The sequence below is a fragment of the Heptranchias perlo genome, unplaced genomic scaffold, assembly GCF_035084215.1.
Source record: "Heptranchias perlo isolate sHepPer1 unplaced genomic scaffold, sHepPer1.hap1 HAP1_SCAFFOLD_65, whole genome shotgun sequence".
NCBI classification, from domain to species: Eukaryota; Metazoa; Chordata; class Chondrichthyes; order Hexanchiformes; family Hexanchidae; genus Heptranchias; species Heptranchias perlo.
The window spans coordinates 566,815-583,209 of NW_027139677.1; the positions used below are offsets into that span (position 1 = coordinate 566,815).

General features: G+C 44.7%; 1 protein-coding gene across 1 annotated transcript; it reads right to left on the minus strand.

Moving 5' to 3' along the window:
- Positions 1 to 5,433: 5,433 nt before the first annotated feature.
- LOC137318101 (probable G-protein coupled receptor 139) lies at positions 5,434 to 13,467 on the minus strand. The gene is made up of 2 exons (XM_067981077.1): positions 13,398 to 13,467; positions 5,434 to 6,353 (listed from the first exon to the last, which is right to left on the minus strand). The coding sequence occupies exons 1-2, from the start codon at positions 13,465 to 13,467 to the stop codon at positions 5,434 to 5,436; spliced, it is 990 nt and encodes a 329-aa protein (XP_067837178.1).
- Between the last annotated feature and the right edge of the window lie 2,928 nt (positions 13,468 to 16,395).

Here is a 16,395-nt window from a genome sequence, read left to right on the forward strand (position 1 = left end):
CCTAATATTCCTAAACTCACTAGCCCGTGGCACTGGGAGTAATCCAGAGATTACTACATTTGAGGTCTCGTTTTTTGCTTCCTCCCTTGCTCCTGAAACTCTGACTGCAGGACCTCGACCCTTTTCCTTCCATATCATTGGTTCCCACAGGAACCACAACTTCTGGCTGTTAAACTTGCCGCCTCAAAATGTTCTGCACCCACTTGGTGATACCTTTCATCCTGGCATCAGGGAGGCAACACACCACGTGGGAATCACGTCAGCGGTTGTAGAAACGCCTGTCTATCTCCCTGACTATCAAATTCGCTAAGAACTGCATCTATAGCGTGGTCTATCCAAGATTCTTTACAAGTTTCACATAATTTTCCTGCTTTTCAATTGTATTCCTCTCGAAATGAACCCCAGAGCTTTATTTGAATTTCATAGTGTATTAATCTGAGTTTTCTCTGTTTTCTGTTTTGTAGCCAGCTTGCTACCGTTCTGCTACTTGCCCCCTGAATCCGCATGCTCCGACTTAAATCCTGAGTGTACTAAGGGGTACTTTATCGAAGCATTTTTGAAAATACAGGTGTATTTTATCCACTGGATTACCCCACATACTCTTTCTGTTACTTCTTCAAAAAATTCAATTAGGTTGGTTAAGTACGACCTTCCCTTTTGAAATCCGTGCTGATTATCCTTCATTATATCTTCGGTTTCCAGATGTTTTTCTATTACATTTACCGACGTGAAGGTCACTGGTCTGTAATTCCCTGGATTGCTTCTATTTCCGTTTCTAAATCTGAATAACATCAGCTGATCTCCAGCCATCTCGCACTATTCCCTTTTCTGCTGTTTCTTCTCTAGATTCTTTTATTATGCATGGATACAATCCACCCAGACCCGACGTTTTATCCTCTCTCAGTTTGTTTATTTTATCAACGATCTCCCCCATTCCAGCATTGGTGCCAAAGTCCCACGACATGGAACCCCTCTTTCCCAGACCACTCTTTCAACCACGCATTCACCGTTCTAATCTCTATATCCCCATGCCAATTGGCGCATCTCTCGGGTAGTAGTCCTGAGATTACCACCCTTGGGGTCCTACGTTTCTGATATTCCCTCCTGATGCTCCCTTAGCAGGACCGCCTCCTTGTTCTTCCCTCTTTCATTGGTCCCGATATGGGACACAAAAACTAAATCTTCCCCCTCCCTTTCTTAGTTTCTCACCAGTTCCATCAAGATATCATTTACCCTTGCATCGGGTAGGCGACCCCCCTCGACTCTGGGTGGTGGCAGTAGAGCGTGCAATCTAACCCCCTACGCATCGAATGTCCTATGACCACAACCTTTCTTTTCTGCTCCTCCTCCCTCCACCCACCACCCCCCGCCCCTACACCCCACCCCCACCCGTCCCCTTGGACTGCCTCCTACACCACGGTGCCTTGGTTGGGATTCTGGTCATTCTCCCTGCAGCCTTTATCCTTATTCTCACAGGTAGCAATTACATCGTGCCTGTTGGATAGCGCACGTTTCTGTCGTACTTCCTTCTCTACCAACCCTAAGCCCCCACCCCATACCTGCTGATTGACAGTCACACTCTCCCCTTCATACACCTTGTTTTTACTATCAGGTGTGACTGTACTTTGGAGTAAACTATCCAGATATTCCTTCCCCTCCCCTATATGACTCTCACTAGCACTGCAGCTCAATGACTCTGAGCCATAGTTTCTCAAGGCAGAGGGGTTTCCCACAGGTGTGGACAACCGGCTCAGTCTCGCTGTCTACAAATTCCCACATACTGCAGTCCCGACACACTACCTGTGCTATCGGTTCATACTGCAGTCCCCACACACTGCCTGTACTATCAGTTCGGACTGCAGTCCCCACATATTGTCTGTGCTATCAGTTCATACTGCAGTCCCCACACACTGCCTGTACTATCAGTTCGGACTGCAGTCCCCACACATTGCTTGTGCTATCAGTTCATACTGCATTCCCCACACACTGCCTGTACTATCAGTTCATACTGCAGTCCCCACACACTGCCTGTACTATCAGTTCGGACTGCAGTCCCCACACATTGCTTGTGCTATCAGTTCATACTGCAGTCCCGACACACTACCTGTGCTATCAGTTCATACTGAAGTCCCCACACACTGCCTGTGCTATCGGTTCATACTGCAGTCCCCACACAGTGCCTGTGCTATCAGTTCGTACTGCAGTCCCCACATATTGCTTGTGCTATCTGTTCATACTGCAGTCCCCACACACTGCCTGTGCTTTCAGTTCATTCTGCAGTCCCGACACACTACCTGTGCTATCAATTCATACTGAAGTCCCCACACACTGCCTGTGCTATCGGTTCATACTGCAGTCCCCATACAGTGCCTGTGCTATCAGTTCGTACTGCAGTCCCCACATATTGCTTGTGCTATCAGTTCATACTGCAGTCCCCACACACTGCCTGTGCTATCAGATCATACTGCAGTCCTCACACACTGCCTGTGCTATCAGTTCATACTGCAGTCCCCACACACTGCCTGTGCTATCAGTCCATACTTAATCGAAACATTTACTGAGCTTTCCTCTGTTGATCAATGGATCGTTAACACTGTTGAAAGTTAATGGCCAATGTTATGAGAATTTTATATCTTAATAAATGGACACAAATTTGAAAAATACAGAAAATAAATAATCCTAAGAAATGTTATCACTTCATCTCTATTGATGGAATTGTGACGATAATCGCTAGGAACCTGGGAAGATTTTCCACTTTGCGGGGTTGCGGTATGTCATTAACTTTCGCAACCCTAGCCTGTGACATTGGGCAGCTGAATATCGACACTCCAAGATATTCCCGTAACTCCGCTATCTGGGCCTTAAGTGTGCAGCCGCTGCCTGGGGTCGTCAGTGATGCGGCTAATGGAAATGGTTAACAGAAAGGAACATTTCAACTGCGAAATAAATGCTGGAAATCCCCGCGTTTGTAGAACGTTTTCCTTCATTTCTCCCAGTCTCCCTCTTTCTCTCTGCATTTCCGAGACTAACGTCGATTCTGATTCATGCTTCTGCAGAATGAAATGGAACAAGCGATAAATAGTCTCAGCACAGTCACAATTTTAACAGAAAAGGTAGACGATGGAATGATGCATTTTTAAAAGCTGGGGAGAGGATCTGTGAATGTTTATTATTAACTCTGTGGTGATCTTTTTCTCCTCTCCTGTGAAAAATAAGCGAAATAATATACCACAGCTTAAGTGAGTGAGCAAAAATTGTTACCCTGTCTCTGATCTCTCAATACCTGGGCAGCTGCTCATTCCCAGTCACAGACATGCTGCACACGTGTAGAGCTTTTACAACCCGCACCTTTAAAAAGCATGAGATGAAATTATCTGTGGAGCCTTTTTCAGAGACCTGGTGTTCTGACCCTGCCTGTGCTCCTGTCAGGTGGAAGGAAAGGTGAAGCGAGTGTAATTTCCTTTCACAGTCATCAGGGGGCGCTGTATATCTGGTGAGCTGCGGCTTCGCATTGCTGAGTCGATGAGACTCAGCCTGTTTTTACCGTTAGGTTTTTGCCCCTTAATAAACCAAATATACATTGGGCCGGATTTTGCTGTGAATGACGCCAGCCTTTCGTTAGACTTGCTCTTAGTTAAAGGCTTTATCTGGGGTTTTGACGGCAAGTTGCTGTCAACGGGGCAGCCAAATGGCGTGGCGCCCTCTAATGGACATCTTGGAGCTTTGTGAACAGCGCAAGCAACTGCGTATCTCCATAATCAATCAGATTGAAGAATCGTTGATGATGAGCAGAACAGAGTCTCGACCAGGAAGTGTCAGTTGGAATAATGAATTCAATATCAAATTAGGTGCAGTGAGTGAAGTAAAGAGAGGGATAGAAAAAGTTTTAGAAAAATGATTCAAAATACTTTTTAAATGTCCGACAATAATTAGAAGCTGAAGGAAAGAGACTCCATACTTGTAAATTAAATTTTCATGGCCAGAGAGGTTGTTTGGCAGTAATTAAGACTTACCACGCTGTTAAAAAAAGAACTTACACTGGAATGGACAAGCCCGAACGTTTTGTGACGAGTTTAGTCCCTATCTATGAGGTAAGTATCGGAATTTCACGCTGTTTATCTGTCCAGTCGATGGAATGCATCTCGCTAAAATTATAAACCGGCTGACCAAAATAAAACACATGTATGTCAATAAATTTTAAAGGAAATTTGAAACAACACAGCAATCAATATTTGCGGTGCCCATCAATCACAGAGTTTGTAAAGATCGAACAAAGCGCTGTCTGTGTGCCATGTGCAACCGGGTGTACTGAATAGAACAATGGAAGCAGTCAGAGACATCTCCTCCGATGATCTCACACATGCTGCAGTGTGAGCGGTGGATTTGACCAGTCCCAGGGGCAGCCTCTCCTCGACATCTTCCAATCTGTAACCCCTATACTGCAGGATAAATTCGGAAACAGTTTCATCCGAGGCACAAAAACTGGCGGGAGGACAACGTTTTAGTTAATTGCCTCAGGTCGCCATCTGATGCCTTTGCACCGAGCAACGCTCTCAAACCCCGGTCTGCAGTGTTACCGGACTGAACTCCGATGCTCAGCCTTGGTAAAAGCGGAGGGGGCATTAGATGCTACTGTCTCTGCACCAACACACACAGTGGATTAATCCTTCTCAATATCTGAAAGTATTGATTGCCTCAAATGTCCTGATTGTTATAAATTCCTACTTCTCACGTTACTTTATCATTTTTACTGGGTCGTTGATTAAGATTAATAGCAGTCAGGATCCCTGTGTTACATTTAATAACAACAAATAAAAATGTTATGTTTAATGTTGCCAGACAGCCTTCAAGTATTTCTAATTAATCGAGATCTCAGAAAAAACCAGGTAAAACAAGGCAACAACTGTTAACATTCAAAAATGCTGAAACCTCGCCAGACTGCGAGCGAGACAGCGGCTCCTCTCCTTATTCCCTGGAGAGGGGATGAGACGGTCGGTGCAGCTGACATCAGTCCGAGAAATATTTTCATCAGACTTCCCGGAAAAAGTAAATTCTCCGGGAGTTCGAAACGACCGAATCTTTACCTAAAACGGATGGATTTTCCTGTCAATTACACGGCAGAATTTAATTACCGTCCTCGCACAGTGATATTAAACTCGGTGATCAAACATTCTATTCCACTATTAAAGTTCACTTCATCACTGGGACGTTTCATACTTAACGGCGGATGTCCTTATATTTTAGGAATCACTCGGCCAATGAACTTTAGAAACGCTCTGTCAAAGCTAGCATGAAATGGAATTGAAATCACATATGTAATCGCGGACCAGTGGGTTTTTATAAGAACCATGTTTATGTAGCGGTAAGGAGAGGGAACCTCAGTCTAAACTGGAATAGGGGCTGAAAGTGAAATCTTGTATCACGATGGGAGCTCTAGTTCGCATTTCTTTCATTTTTAACCAATCTTAGAATCAGTGTCCAGGGAGATTTCAGCAGCTTCTTCAGCTCTTCTCTGAATTTCCTCTGGGTAGCTGCATAAATACACGTGTTTGGACAACAACTCAAATACTTCAGCATCGCTCCGGTTTCTGCGGCGATATATGTTGGGTTTGTGCGGTCCCCTCGGTAATAATTGGTGTTTGTCAGTCTGGTAGTTACAAAACTCACAGAAGTTGTCAGCCATAACAGTATAAAACTGCCCGATATAGTGAACAGTAAAATTATGGATTTCCTTCGGTTCCCTATTTCTGGATCACTCTGATTCTCACTGCTGTGATCCCGGAGTCTCCTGCGGGTTCTATTCGCCATTGCAATCCGTCTGATGGTCAAAGAATTAAACAAGGCAATTAAAGTAAAAGGAAGCCAAATGAGCGAGGTGCCGTGAAACCAGCCGTACGGTATTGCTGGAGGTGAGGAGAGAAAAGCCTCACTGGACCGGCAGCCCCACTGAACTTTGTTAATTATTTGTTCATATGAATATACAAACAAAATGGGGATGTCCTTTAAAAAAATAAGGACAGAGACCCTTGTTATAACCGCGGACGCAGTTCTCTCGGTGCAATAATTGGTTTTAAACTTCCGGCAGCAGAGAGCTACAAAACGGTCAAATGTGAAAGAGACGGTGAACCAAACAGATAAATCGAGGGTGACAGTGGCCATGTATAAAATGAACCTACACACGGGAGTGTGGGAGAGGAATGAAAGTGGGAAGTGATAACTGAAAATATAATACACGATTATATTGATGATCATGACCAGGAGATCCGCTGTTGCCATGGCCACCATGTAGACAGAGATACAATTCGAAAGGCCGCAGTTTCCTCTTGAGCGAATCACAATTGTCATCAAGTTCGCTGTAAGAAAGAGAGAGGAGAGAAATAATATTCCAGTGTCTGATTGCAAATATATTTGCAGATGCCTGTTGAAAGCATTTTGTTCCATTCGGTGTGATTATCAACACGGAGCAGTGTGAGAGCAGGATTAATATTCGAGTCACTACTTGGGAAAGCGACCCACACAGTGTAATGAGCTGCTGCAGCGCTCACTCTGCACGGGGTGAAGAAACGGTCCGTAATTCCGCTAAAACGCTTGTGTTGGAGCTTCAAAGAATATTGTAACGTCAGTGAAATGATCAGATGAAGGGGAACGCAGAAATTGCAGACCCATGGTTCACGAGTTGGTTCCGGTAACGACTGACTGTGTGATGCTGACATCTGGGAAATACGTTACCTTATCCAACATGCGGTAAGAACAGTGATACAATTAACAGCGATTAACAACTAACAGGTTAAAATAGCTCACCTGCGACACCGACGGCTGCGAGAATCGGGTAGTAAATCTATTTTATCAGCAGTGTAGTTATTTGCCCCATTTTCTGTGAGAATGGATGAATTCTGTCGGAGCTGAATGTCTCTGACTGGTGCCTGGCTGAGACGGGAGAAGGGATCCCTATATTTATACCCATATCAATTCAGCAGGGAGTCAATCAGGTTACATCATAATTAACATTACTCACAGTCAAATAGACTAAGGGAAGTTCTTTTTTGGTCTGAGACATCGAATTCAGAGAAATAGTTGGAATTATTAGTGGACAGTTTAAAAAATCACACATTTAAAGCATTCTTTACAAATGGAAAGTGGAATCTCCCAGTACTCGTCCTGACCCTATAACTACAGGACTGGTGGAGGCAGCTACATTTGAAGTAATCGCCCTGACCTTGCCTTAGACTCACTCCCTTTGACCCAACTCCACCAGCAACAGGTGCGGAACCTAATCCTGCAATACTGGTGATGACCTCAGTCTTGCAGTATTAAACCTGATCACCCTTCTCCGGTACTAGTGATACCCCTACACTTAGAATAGAGGTGACCGTGCTCCTCCGGCAATAGTGGTGCCCCAACACTTACAATAGAGGTGACCGTGCTCCTCCGGTACTAGTGGTACCCCTACACTGACAATAGAGGTGACCGTGCTCCTCCGGTTCTATTGGTGCCCCTACACTTACAATAGAGGTGACCGTGCTCCACCTGTACTAGTGGTGCCCCAACACTTACAATAGAGGTGACCGTGCTCCTCCGGCAATAGTGGTGCCCCTACACTTACAATAGAGGTGACCGTGCTCCTCCTGTACTAGTGGTGCCCCAACACTTACAATAGAGGCGACCGTGCTCCTCCGGTACTAGTGGTGCCCCTACACTTACAATAGAGGCGACCGTGCTCCTCCTGTACTAGTGGTACCCCTACACTTACAATAGAGGCGACCGTGCTCCGCCTGTACTAATGGGTCCCCTACACTTACAATAGAGGTGACCGTGCTCCTCCTGTACTAGTGGTACCCCTACACTTACAATAGATGTGACCGTGCTGCTCCTGTACTAGTGGGTCCCCTACACTTACAATAGAGATGACCGTGCTCCTCCTGTACTAGTGGTACCCCAACACTTACAATAGAGGTGACCGTGCTACTCCTGTACTAGTGGTACCCCTACACTTACAATAGAGGTGACCGTGCTACTCCGGTAATAGTGGTGCCCCTACACTTACAATAGAGATGACCGTGCTCCTCCTGTACTAGTGGTGCCCCTACACTTACAATAGAGGTGACCGTGCTACTCCGGTTCTAGTGGTGCCCCTACACTTACAATAGAGGTGACCGTGCTACTCCGGTAATAGTGGTGCCCCTACACTTACATTAGATGTGACCGTGCTCCTCCTGTACTTGTGGTAACCCTTACACTAGAGATATCCGCGTGCCTCAGATACTCATGGTATACCACACTTATACTCGAGATAACCGCGATCCTCAGGTCCTCGTGGTATACCACACAAACACTAGTGATAACTGTGCTCCTCGTGTACTCATGGTATACAACACTGACACGAGAGATAACTGCGCTCCTCAGGTACTCATGGTATACCACATATACACTCGAGGTAACGGCGCTCCTCAGGTACTTATGGTATACCATGCTTACACGAGAGATATCCGCGCTCCTCAGGTACTCATGGTATACCACACTTACACCAGATAACTGTGCTCCTCTGAGACTCATGGAATACCACACATACACTCGAGAAAACCTCGCTCCACCGTTACTGGTGCCACCCTACAATTACACACGATGCAGTTTAGTGACATAGTGTGATAGTAGGTACAGAACAGGAGAATGCCATTCGGCCCATTGTAGTATACATGAATTTTCAAAAGACATTCGATAAGGTGCCTCACAACGGGTAGTTACACAAGGTAATTGCTCATGGGTTTGGGGGTAATATATTAGCATGGTTAGAGGTTTGATTAAAGGAGAGAAAACAGAGAGTAGGAATAAACGGGTCATTCTCAGGTTGGCAGGCTGTAACTAATGGGTGGCTGCAGGGATCAGTGCTTGGGCCTCAGCTATTTACAATTTATATTAATAGCTCAGATAAAGGGACCGAGAGTAATGTATCCAAGTTTACTGACGATATAAAGCTAGCTGAGAAAGTAAGCTTTGAGGAGGACTGCAAATGGTCTGCAAAGGGATATCGGCAGGTTAAGTGAGTGGGCAAGAAGTTGGCAGATGGAGTATAATGTGGAGAAATGTGAGGTTATTCATTTTGGTAGTAAGAACAGAAAAACTGAATATTTCTTAAATGGTGGAAAAGTATTCAATGTTGGTGTTGAGCGGGAGTTGGGTGTCCTGGTACAAGAAACACAGAAATTTAACATGCAGGTACAGCAAGCAATTAGGAAGGCAAATGGTATGTGGGCTTTTATTGCAAGGGGTTTGGAGTACAATAGTAAGGAGGTCTTGCTGCAATTGTACAAGGCTTTGTTGAGACCACACCTATAGTATTGTAGGCAGTTTTAGTTTCCTTACCTAAGGAAGGATAGAAGCCTTAGAGGCGGTGCAGCGAAGGTTCACTCGATTAATTCCTGGGATGAGAGTGTTGTCCTATGAAGAAATATTGACTCGATTTGGCCTATACTCTCTGGGGTTTAGAAGAATGATCTCTTTGAAACGTATAATATTTTAAGAGAGCTTGACAGGGTAGACAGAATGATTCCCCTGGCTGGAGAGTCCAGAACGAGAGGGCATAGTCTCAAGATAAGGGGTGGAACGTTTTGGACTGAGATGTGGAGCAATTTCTTCACTCAGAGGATCGAGAACATTTGGAATTCTATACCACAGAGGGCTGTGGATGCTCACTCGTTGCGGATATTCAAGGCTGAGCGAGATAGATTTTTGGACTCTAGCGGAATCAAGGGATATGGAGATCGAGCGGGAAAGTGGAGTTGAGGTCGAAGATTAGCCATGATCTTACTGAATTGTGGAGCAGGCTTGAGGGGCCGTATGGCCTACTCCTGCTCCTATTTATTATGTTGCTATGTTCTTATGTAATAATAATGGGGCACTTCAATTATCCAACTATAGACTGGGACAATAAAAGTGCAATGGGCGAAGAGGGGGAGGAATTCCTGAAATGTGTACAAGAGAAACTTCTGGATCAATATGTCTACAGCCAAACCTGGATGGAAAAAAAATGCTGGGTCCACTTCTGGAGAAGGAAGTTGAACAGTTGGCGCATGTTTCAGTGGGGGAACATTTGGGGAACAGTGATCATAATATCCTTAGGTTTAGAAAAGTTATGGAAAAGGACAAGGAGCAAACAAATCTAAAAAAAAACTTAACTGCAGGAAGGCAAATTTCAGTGAGTTGAAAAGCGATCTCGTTGATGTGGATTGGAATCACAAATTGGTACGCAAAGCAGCAATTGAACAAAGGGCTGCCTTCAAGGAGGAATGGATTGGGGTACAGAGTAGATAGGTTCCTACGAAGTGAAAATCTAGAGCTCCCATAAGGTGCAGGAGCAGAGAGAACGGGGAATAAATATCTTTGAACGCGGCAGGACAAGTTGAGAAGTTTTTTAAAAAGCATACGGGATCCTGGACGTTAACAACAGAGGCATAGAGTACAAAAGCAGGGAAGTTATGTTAAACCTCTATAAAACACTGGTTAGGCCTCAGCTGGAGTATTGTGTTAAATTTTGGATACCACACTTTAGGAAAGATGTCAGGCCTTGGAATGGGTATAGAAGAGATTTACAAGAAAGGTTCCAGGGATGAGGGACTTCATTTATGAGGGGAGACTGGAGAATCTGTGGTTGCTCACCTTACAGCAGGGAAGGTTAGGGGATATTTGGTAGAGGTGTTCAAAATCATGAACGGTTTTGATTAAATAAATAAAGTGTAACTGTTTCCAGTGGCAGAAGGTTAGGAAACAGAGGACACGGCTATAAGGTGATCAGTGAAAGAGCCAGAGGCGAAATGAGGATATTTTTTGCAGGAAGTTGTAATGATCTGGAATGCATTGTCAGAAAGAGTGCTGGAAACAGATTCAGAAGTAACTGTTAAAAGGGAATTGGATAAATACTTGAATGGAAAAAAATACGGAGCTGTGGGGAAAGATCAGAGGGATGGGATTAATTGGATAGCTTTTTCAAAGCGCCAGCACAGGGACGAAGGTCTCGTTTTTTGCTTCCTCCCTTGCTCCTGAAACTCTGACTGCAGGACCTCGACCCTTTCCCTTCCATATCATTGGTTCCCACAGGAACCACAACTTCTGGCTGTTAAACTTCCCCCCTCAAAATGTTCTGCACCCACTTAGTGATACCTTTCATCCTGGCATCAGGGAGGCAACACACCACGCGGGACTCACGTCAGCGGTTGTAGAAACGCCTGTCTATCTCCCTGACTATCAAATTCGCTAAGAACTGCATCAATAGCGTGGTCTATCCAAGATTCTTTACAAGTTTGACATAATTTTCCTGCTTTTCAATTATATTCCTCTAGAAATGAACCCCAGAGCTTTATTTGAATTTCATAGTGTATTAATCTGAGTTTTCTCTGTTTTCTGTTTTGTAGCCAGCTTGCTACCGTTCTGCTACTTGCCCCCTGAATCCGCATGCTCTGACTAAAATCCTGAGTGTACGAAGCGGTACTTTATCGAAGCCTTTTTGAAAATACAGGTGTATTTTATCGACTGGATTACCCCACATACTCTTTCGGTTACTTCTTCAAAAAATTCAATTAGGTTGGTTAAGTCCGACCTTCCCTTTTGAAATCCGTGCTGATTATCCTTCATTATATCTTCGGTTTCCAGATGTTTTTCTATTACATTTACCGACGTGAAGGTCACTGGTCTGTAATTCCCTGGATTGCTTCTATTTCCGTTTCTAAATCTGAATAACATCAGCTGATCTCCAGCCATCTCGCACTATTTCCTTTTCTGCTGTTTCTTCTCTAGATTCTATTATTATGCATGGATACAATCCACCCAGACCCGACGTTTTATCCTCTCTCAGTTTGTTTATTTTATCAACGATCTCCCCCATTCCAGCATTGGTGCCAAAGGCCCACGAAATGAAAACCCTCTTTCCCACAACACTCTTTCAACCACGCATTTATCGTTCTGATCTCTATATCCCCATGCCAATTGGCGCATCTCTCGGGTAGTAGTCCTGAGATTACCACCCTTGGGGTCCTACGTTTCTGATATTCCCTCCTGATGCTCCCTTAGCAGGACCGCCTCCTTATTCTTCCCTCTTTCATTGGTCCCGATATGGGACACAAAAACTGAATCTTCCCCCTCCCTTTCTTAGTTTCTCACCAGTTCCATCAAGATATCATTTACCCTTGCATCGGGTAGGCGACCCCCCTCGACTCACGGTGGTGGCAGTACAGCGTGCAATCTAACCCCCTACGTATCGAATGTCCTATGACCACAACCTTTCTTTTCTGCTCCTCCTCCCTCCACCCCCCCCCCACCCCCCGTCCCCTTGGACTGCCTCCTACATCACGATGCCTTGGTTGGGATTCTGGTCATTCTCCCTGCAGCCTTTATCCTTATTCTCACAGGTAGCAATTACATCGTGCCTGTTGGATAGCGCACGTTTCTGTCGTACTTCCTTCTCTACCAACACTAAGCCCCCAGCCGCCACCCCATACCTGCTGATTGACAGTCACACTCTCATACACCTTGTTTTTACTATCAGGTGTGACTGTACTTTGGAGTAAACTATCCAGATATTCCTTCCCCTCCCCTATATGACTCTCACTAGCACTGCAGTGAGGACAAAAATAAGGACAGAGACCGTTGTTATAACCGCGGCAGCTGTTCTCTCCGTTCAATACTTGGTTTTAAACTTCTGGCAGCAGAGAGTTGCAAAGCGGTCAAATGTGAAGGAGACGGTGAACCAAACAGACAAATCGAGGGTGACAGTGGCCATGTATAAAATGAACCTGCACACGGGAGTCTGGGAGAGGAATGAAAGTGGAAAGTGATAACTGAAAATATAATACACGATTATATTGATGATCATGACCAGTAGATCCCCTGTTGCCATGGCCACCATGTAGACAGAGATACAATTCGAAAGGCCGCAGTTTCCTCTTGAGAGAATCACAATTGTCATCAAGTTCGCTGTAAGAAAGAGAGAGGAGAGAAATAATATTCCAGTATCTGATTGCAAATATATTTGCAGATGCCTGTTGAAAGCATTTCGTTCCATTCAGTGTGATTATCAACACGGAGCAGTGTGAGAGCAGGATTAAGATTCGAGTCACTACTTGGGAAAGCGACCCACACAGTGTAATGAGCTGCTGCAGCGCTCACTCTGCACGGGGTGAAGAAACGGTCCGTAAATCCGCTAAAACGCTTGTGTTGGAGCTTCAAAGAATATTGTAACATCTGTGAAATGATCAGATTAAGGGGAACACAGAAATTGCAGATCCGCGGTTCACGAGTTGGTTCCGGTAACTACTGACATCTGGGAAATACGTTACCTTATCCAACATGCTTTTAGAACAGTGATACAATTAACAGTGATTAACAACTAACCGGTTAAAATACCTCACCTTGGACACCGACGGCTGCGAGAATCGGGTAGTAAATCTCTTTTATCAGCAGGATAGTTATTTGCCCCATTTTCTGTGAGAATGGATGAATTCTGTCGAAGCTGATATTCTCTGACTAGCGCCTGGCTGAGGCGGGAGAAGGGATCCCGATGTTTATACACATATCAATTCACCAGGGAGTCAATCAGCTTACATCACAATTAACATTATTTACAGTCACTTAACAAATAGACCCAGGGAAGTTCTTTTTTGGTCTGAGACATCGAATTCAGAAAGATAGTTGGAATTATTAGTGGACAGTTTAAAAAATCACACATTTAAAACATTCTTTACAAATGGAAAGTGGAATCTCCCAGTACTCGTTCTGACCCTATAACAACAGGACTGGTGGAGGCAGCTACATTTGAAGTAATCGCCCTGACCTCGCCTTAGACTCACTCCCGGTGACCCAACTCCACCAGCAACAGGTGCGGAACCTAATCCTGCAATACTGGTGATGACCTCAGTCTTGCAGTATTAAACCTGATCACTCTTCTCCGGTACTAGTGATACCCCTGCACTTACAATAGAGGTGACCGTGCTCCTCCTGTACTAGTGGTACCCCAACACTTACAATAGTTGTGACCGTGCTCCTCCTGTACTAGTGGTGCCCCTACACTTACATTAGATGTGACCGTGCTCCTCCTGTACTAGTGGTACCCCTTACACTAGAGATATCCGCGTGCCTCAGGTACTCATGGTATACCACACAAACACTAGTGATAACTGTGCTCCTCTTGTACTCATGGTATACAACACTTACACGAGAGATAACTGCGCTCCTCAGGTACTCATGGTACACCACATATACACTAGAGGTAACGGCGCTCCTCAGGTACTTATGGCATACCACATTAAACTAGAGATAACCGCGCTCCTCAGGTACTCATGGTACACCACATATACACGAGAGGTAACGGCGCTCCTCAGGTACTTATGGTATACCACATTAAACTAGAGATAACCGCGCTCCTCAGGTACTCATGGTATACCACACACACACGAGAGATATCCGCGCTCCTCAGTTACTAATGGTATACCATGCTTACACGAGAGATATCCGCGCTCCTCAGGTACTCATGGTATACCACACTTACACCAGATAACTGTGCTCCTCTGATACTCATGGAATACCACACATGCACTAGAGAAAACCTCGCTCCACCGTTACTGGTGGCACCCTACAATTACACACGATGCAGTTTAGTGACATAGTGTGATAGTAGGTACAGAACAGGAGGATGCCATTCGGCCCATTGTGGTATACATGAATTTTCAAAAGACATTCGATAAGGTGCCTCACAACGGGTAGTTACACAAGGTAATTGCTCATGGGGTTGGGGGTAATATATTAGCATGGAGAGAGGATTGATTAAAGGAGAGAAAATAGAGAGTAGGAATAAACGGGTCATTCTCAGGTTGGCAGGCTGTAACTAATGGGTGGCTGCAGGGATCAGTGCTTGGGCCTCAGCTATTTACAATTTGTATTAATAGCTCAGATAAAGGGGACCGAGCGTAATGTATCAAAGTTTACTGACGATATAAAGCTAGCTGAGAAAGTAAGCTTTGAGGAGGACTGCAAATGGTCTGCAAAGGGATATCGGCAGGTTAAGTGAGTGGGCAAGAAGTTGGCAGATGGAGTATAATGTGGAGAAATGTGAGGTTATTCATTTTGGTAGTAAGAACAGAAAAACTGAATATTTCTTAAATGGTGGAAAAGTATTAAATGTTGGTGTTGAGCGGGATTTGGGTGTCCTGGTACAAGAAACACAGAAATTTAACATGCCGGTACAGCAAGCAATTAGGAAGGCAAATGGTATGTGGGCTTTTATTGCAAGGGGTTTGGAGTACAATAGTAAGGAGGTCTTGCTGCAATTGTACAAGGCTTTGTTGAGACCACACCTATAGTATTGTAGTCAGTTTTAGTTTCCTTACCTAAGGAAGGATAGAAGCCTTAGAGGCGGTGCAGCGAAGGTTCACTCGATTAATTCCTGGGATGAGAGTGTTGTCCTAGGAAGAAAGATTGACTCGATTTGGCCTATACTCTCTGGGGTTTAGAAGAATGATCTCTTTGAAACGTATAATATTTTAAGAGAGCTTGACAGGGTAGACAGAATGATTCCCCTGGCTGGAGAGTCCAGAACGAGAGGGCATAGTCTCAAGATAAGGGGTGGGACGTTTAGGACTGAGATGTGGAGCAATTTCTTCACTCAGAGGATCGAGAACATTTGGAATTTTATACCACAGAGGGCTGTGGATGCTCACTCGTTGCGGATATTCAAGGCTGAGCGAGATAGATTTTTGGACTCTAGCGGAATCAAGGGATATGGAGATCGAGCGGGAAAGTGGAGTTGAGGTCGAAGATTAGCCATGATCTTACTGAATTGTGGAGCAGGCTTGAGGGGCCGTATGGTCTACTCCTGCTCCTATTTATTATGTTGCTATGTTCTTATGTAATAATAATGGGGCACTTCAATTATCCAACTATAGACTGGGACAATAAAAGTGTAAAGGGCGAAGAGGGGGAGGAATTCCTGAAATGTGTACAAGAGAAACTTCCGGATCAATATGTCTCCAGCCATACCTGGAAGGAAAAAAATGCTGGGTCCACTTCTGGAGAAGGAAGTTGAACAGTTGGCGCATGTTTCAGTGGGGGAGCATTTGGGGAACAGTGATCATAATATCCTTAGGTTTAGAATAGTTATGGAAAAGGACAAGGAACAATCAAATCTAAAAAAAAACTTAACTGCAGGAAGGCAAATTTCAGTGAGTTGAAAAGCGATCTCGTTGATGTGGATTGGAATCACAAATTGGTAGGCAAAGCAGCAATTGAACAAAGGGCTGCCTTCAAGGAGGAATGGATTGGGATACAGAGTAGATAGGTTCCTACGAAGTGAAAATCAAGAGCTCCCATAAGGTGCAGGAGCAGAGAGAACGGGGAATAAATATCTTTGAACGC

What these genes read in the sequence shown, in the direction of transcription:
- LOC137318101 (XM_067981077.1), bottom strand. Translation starts at nt 13,467, where the DNA reads ATGGGGCAAATAACTATCCTGCTGATAAAAGAGATTTACTACCCGATT. An exon ending in CGCAGCCGTCGGTGTCCAAG is followed by an intron (nt 6,354 to 13,397) that starts GTGAGGTATTTT and finishes TCTTTCTTACAG; the next exon opens with CGAACTTGATGACAATTGTG.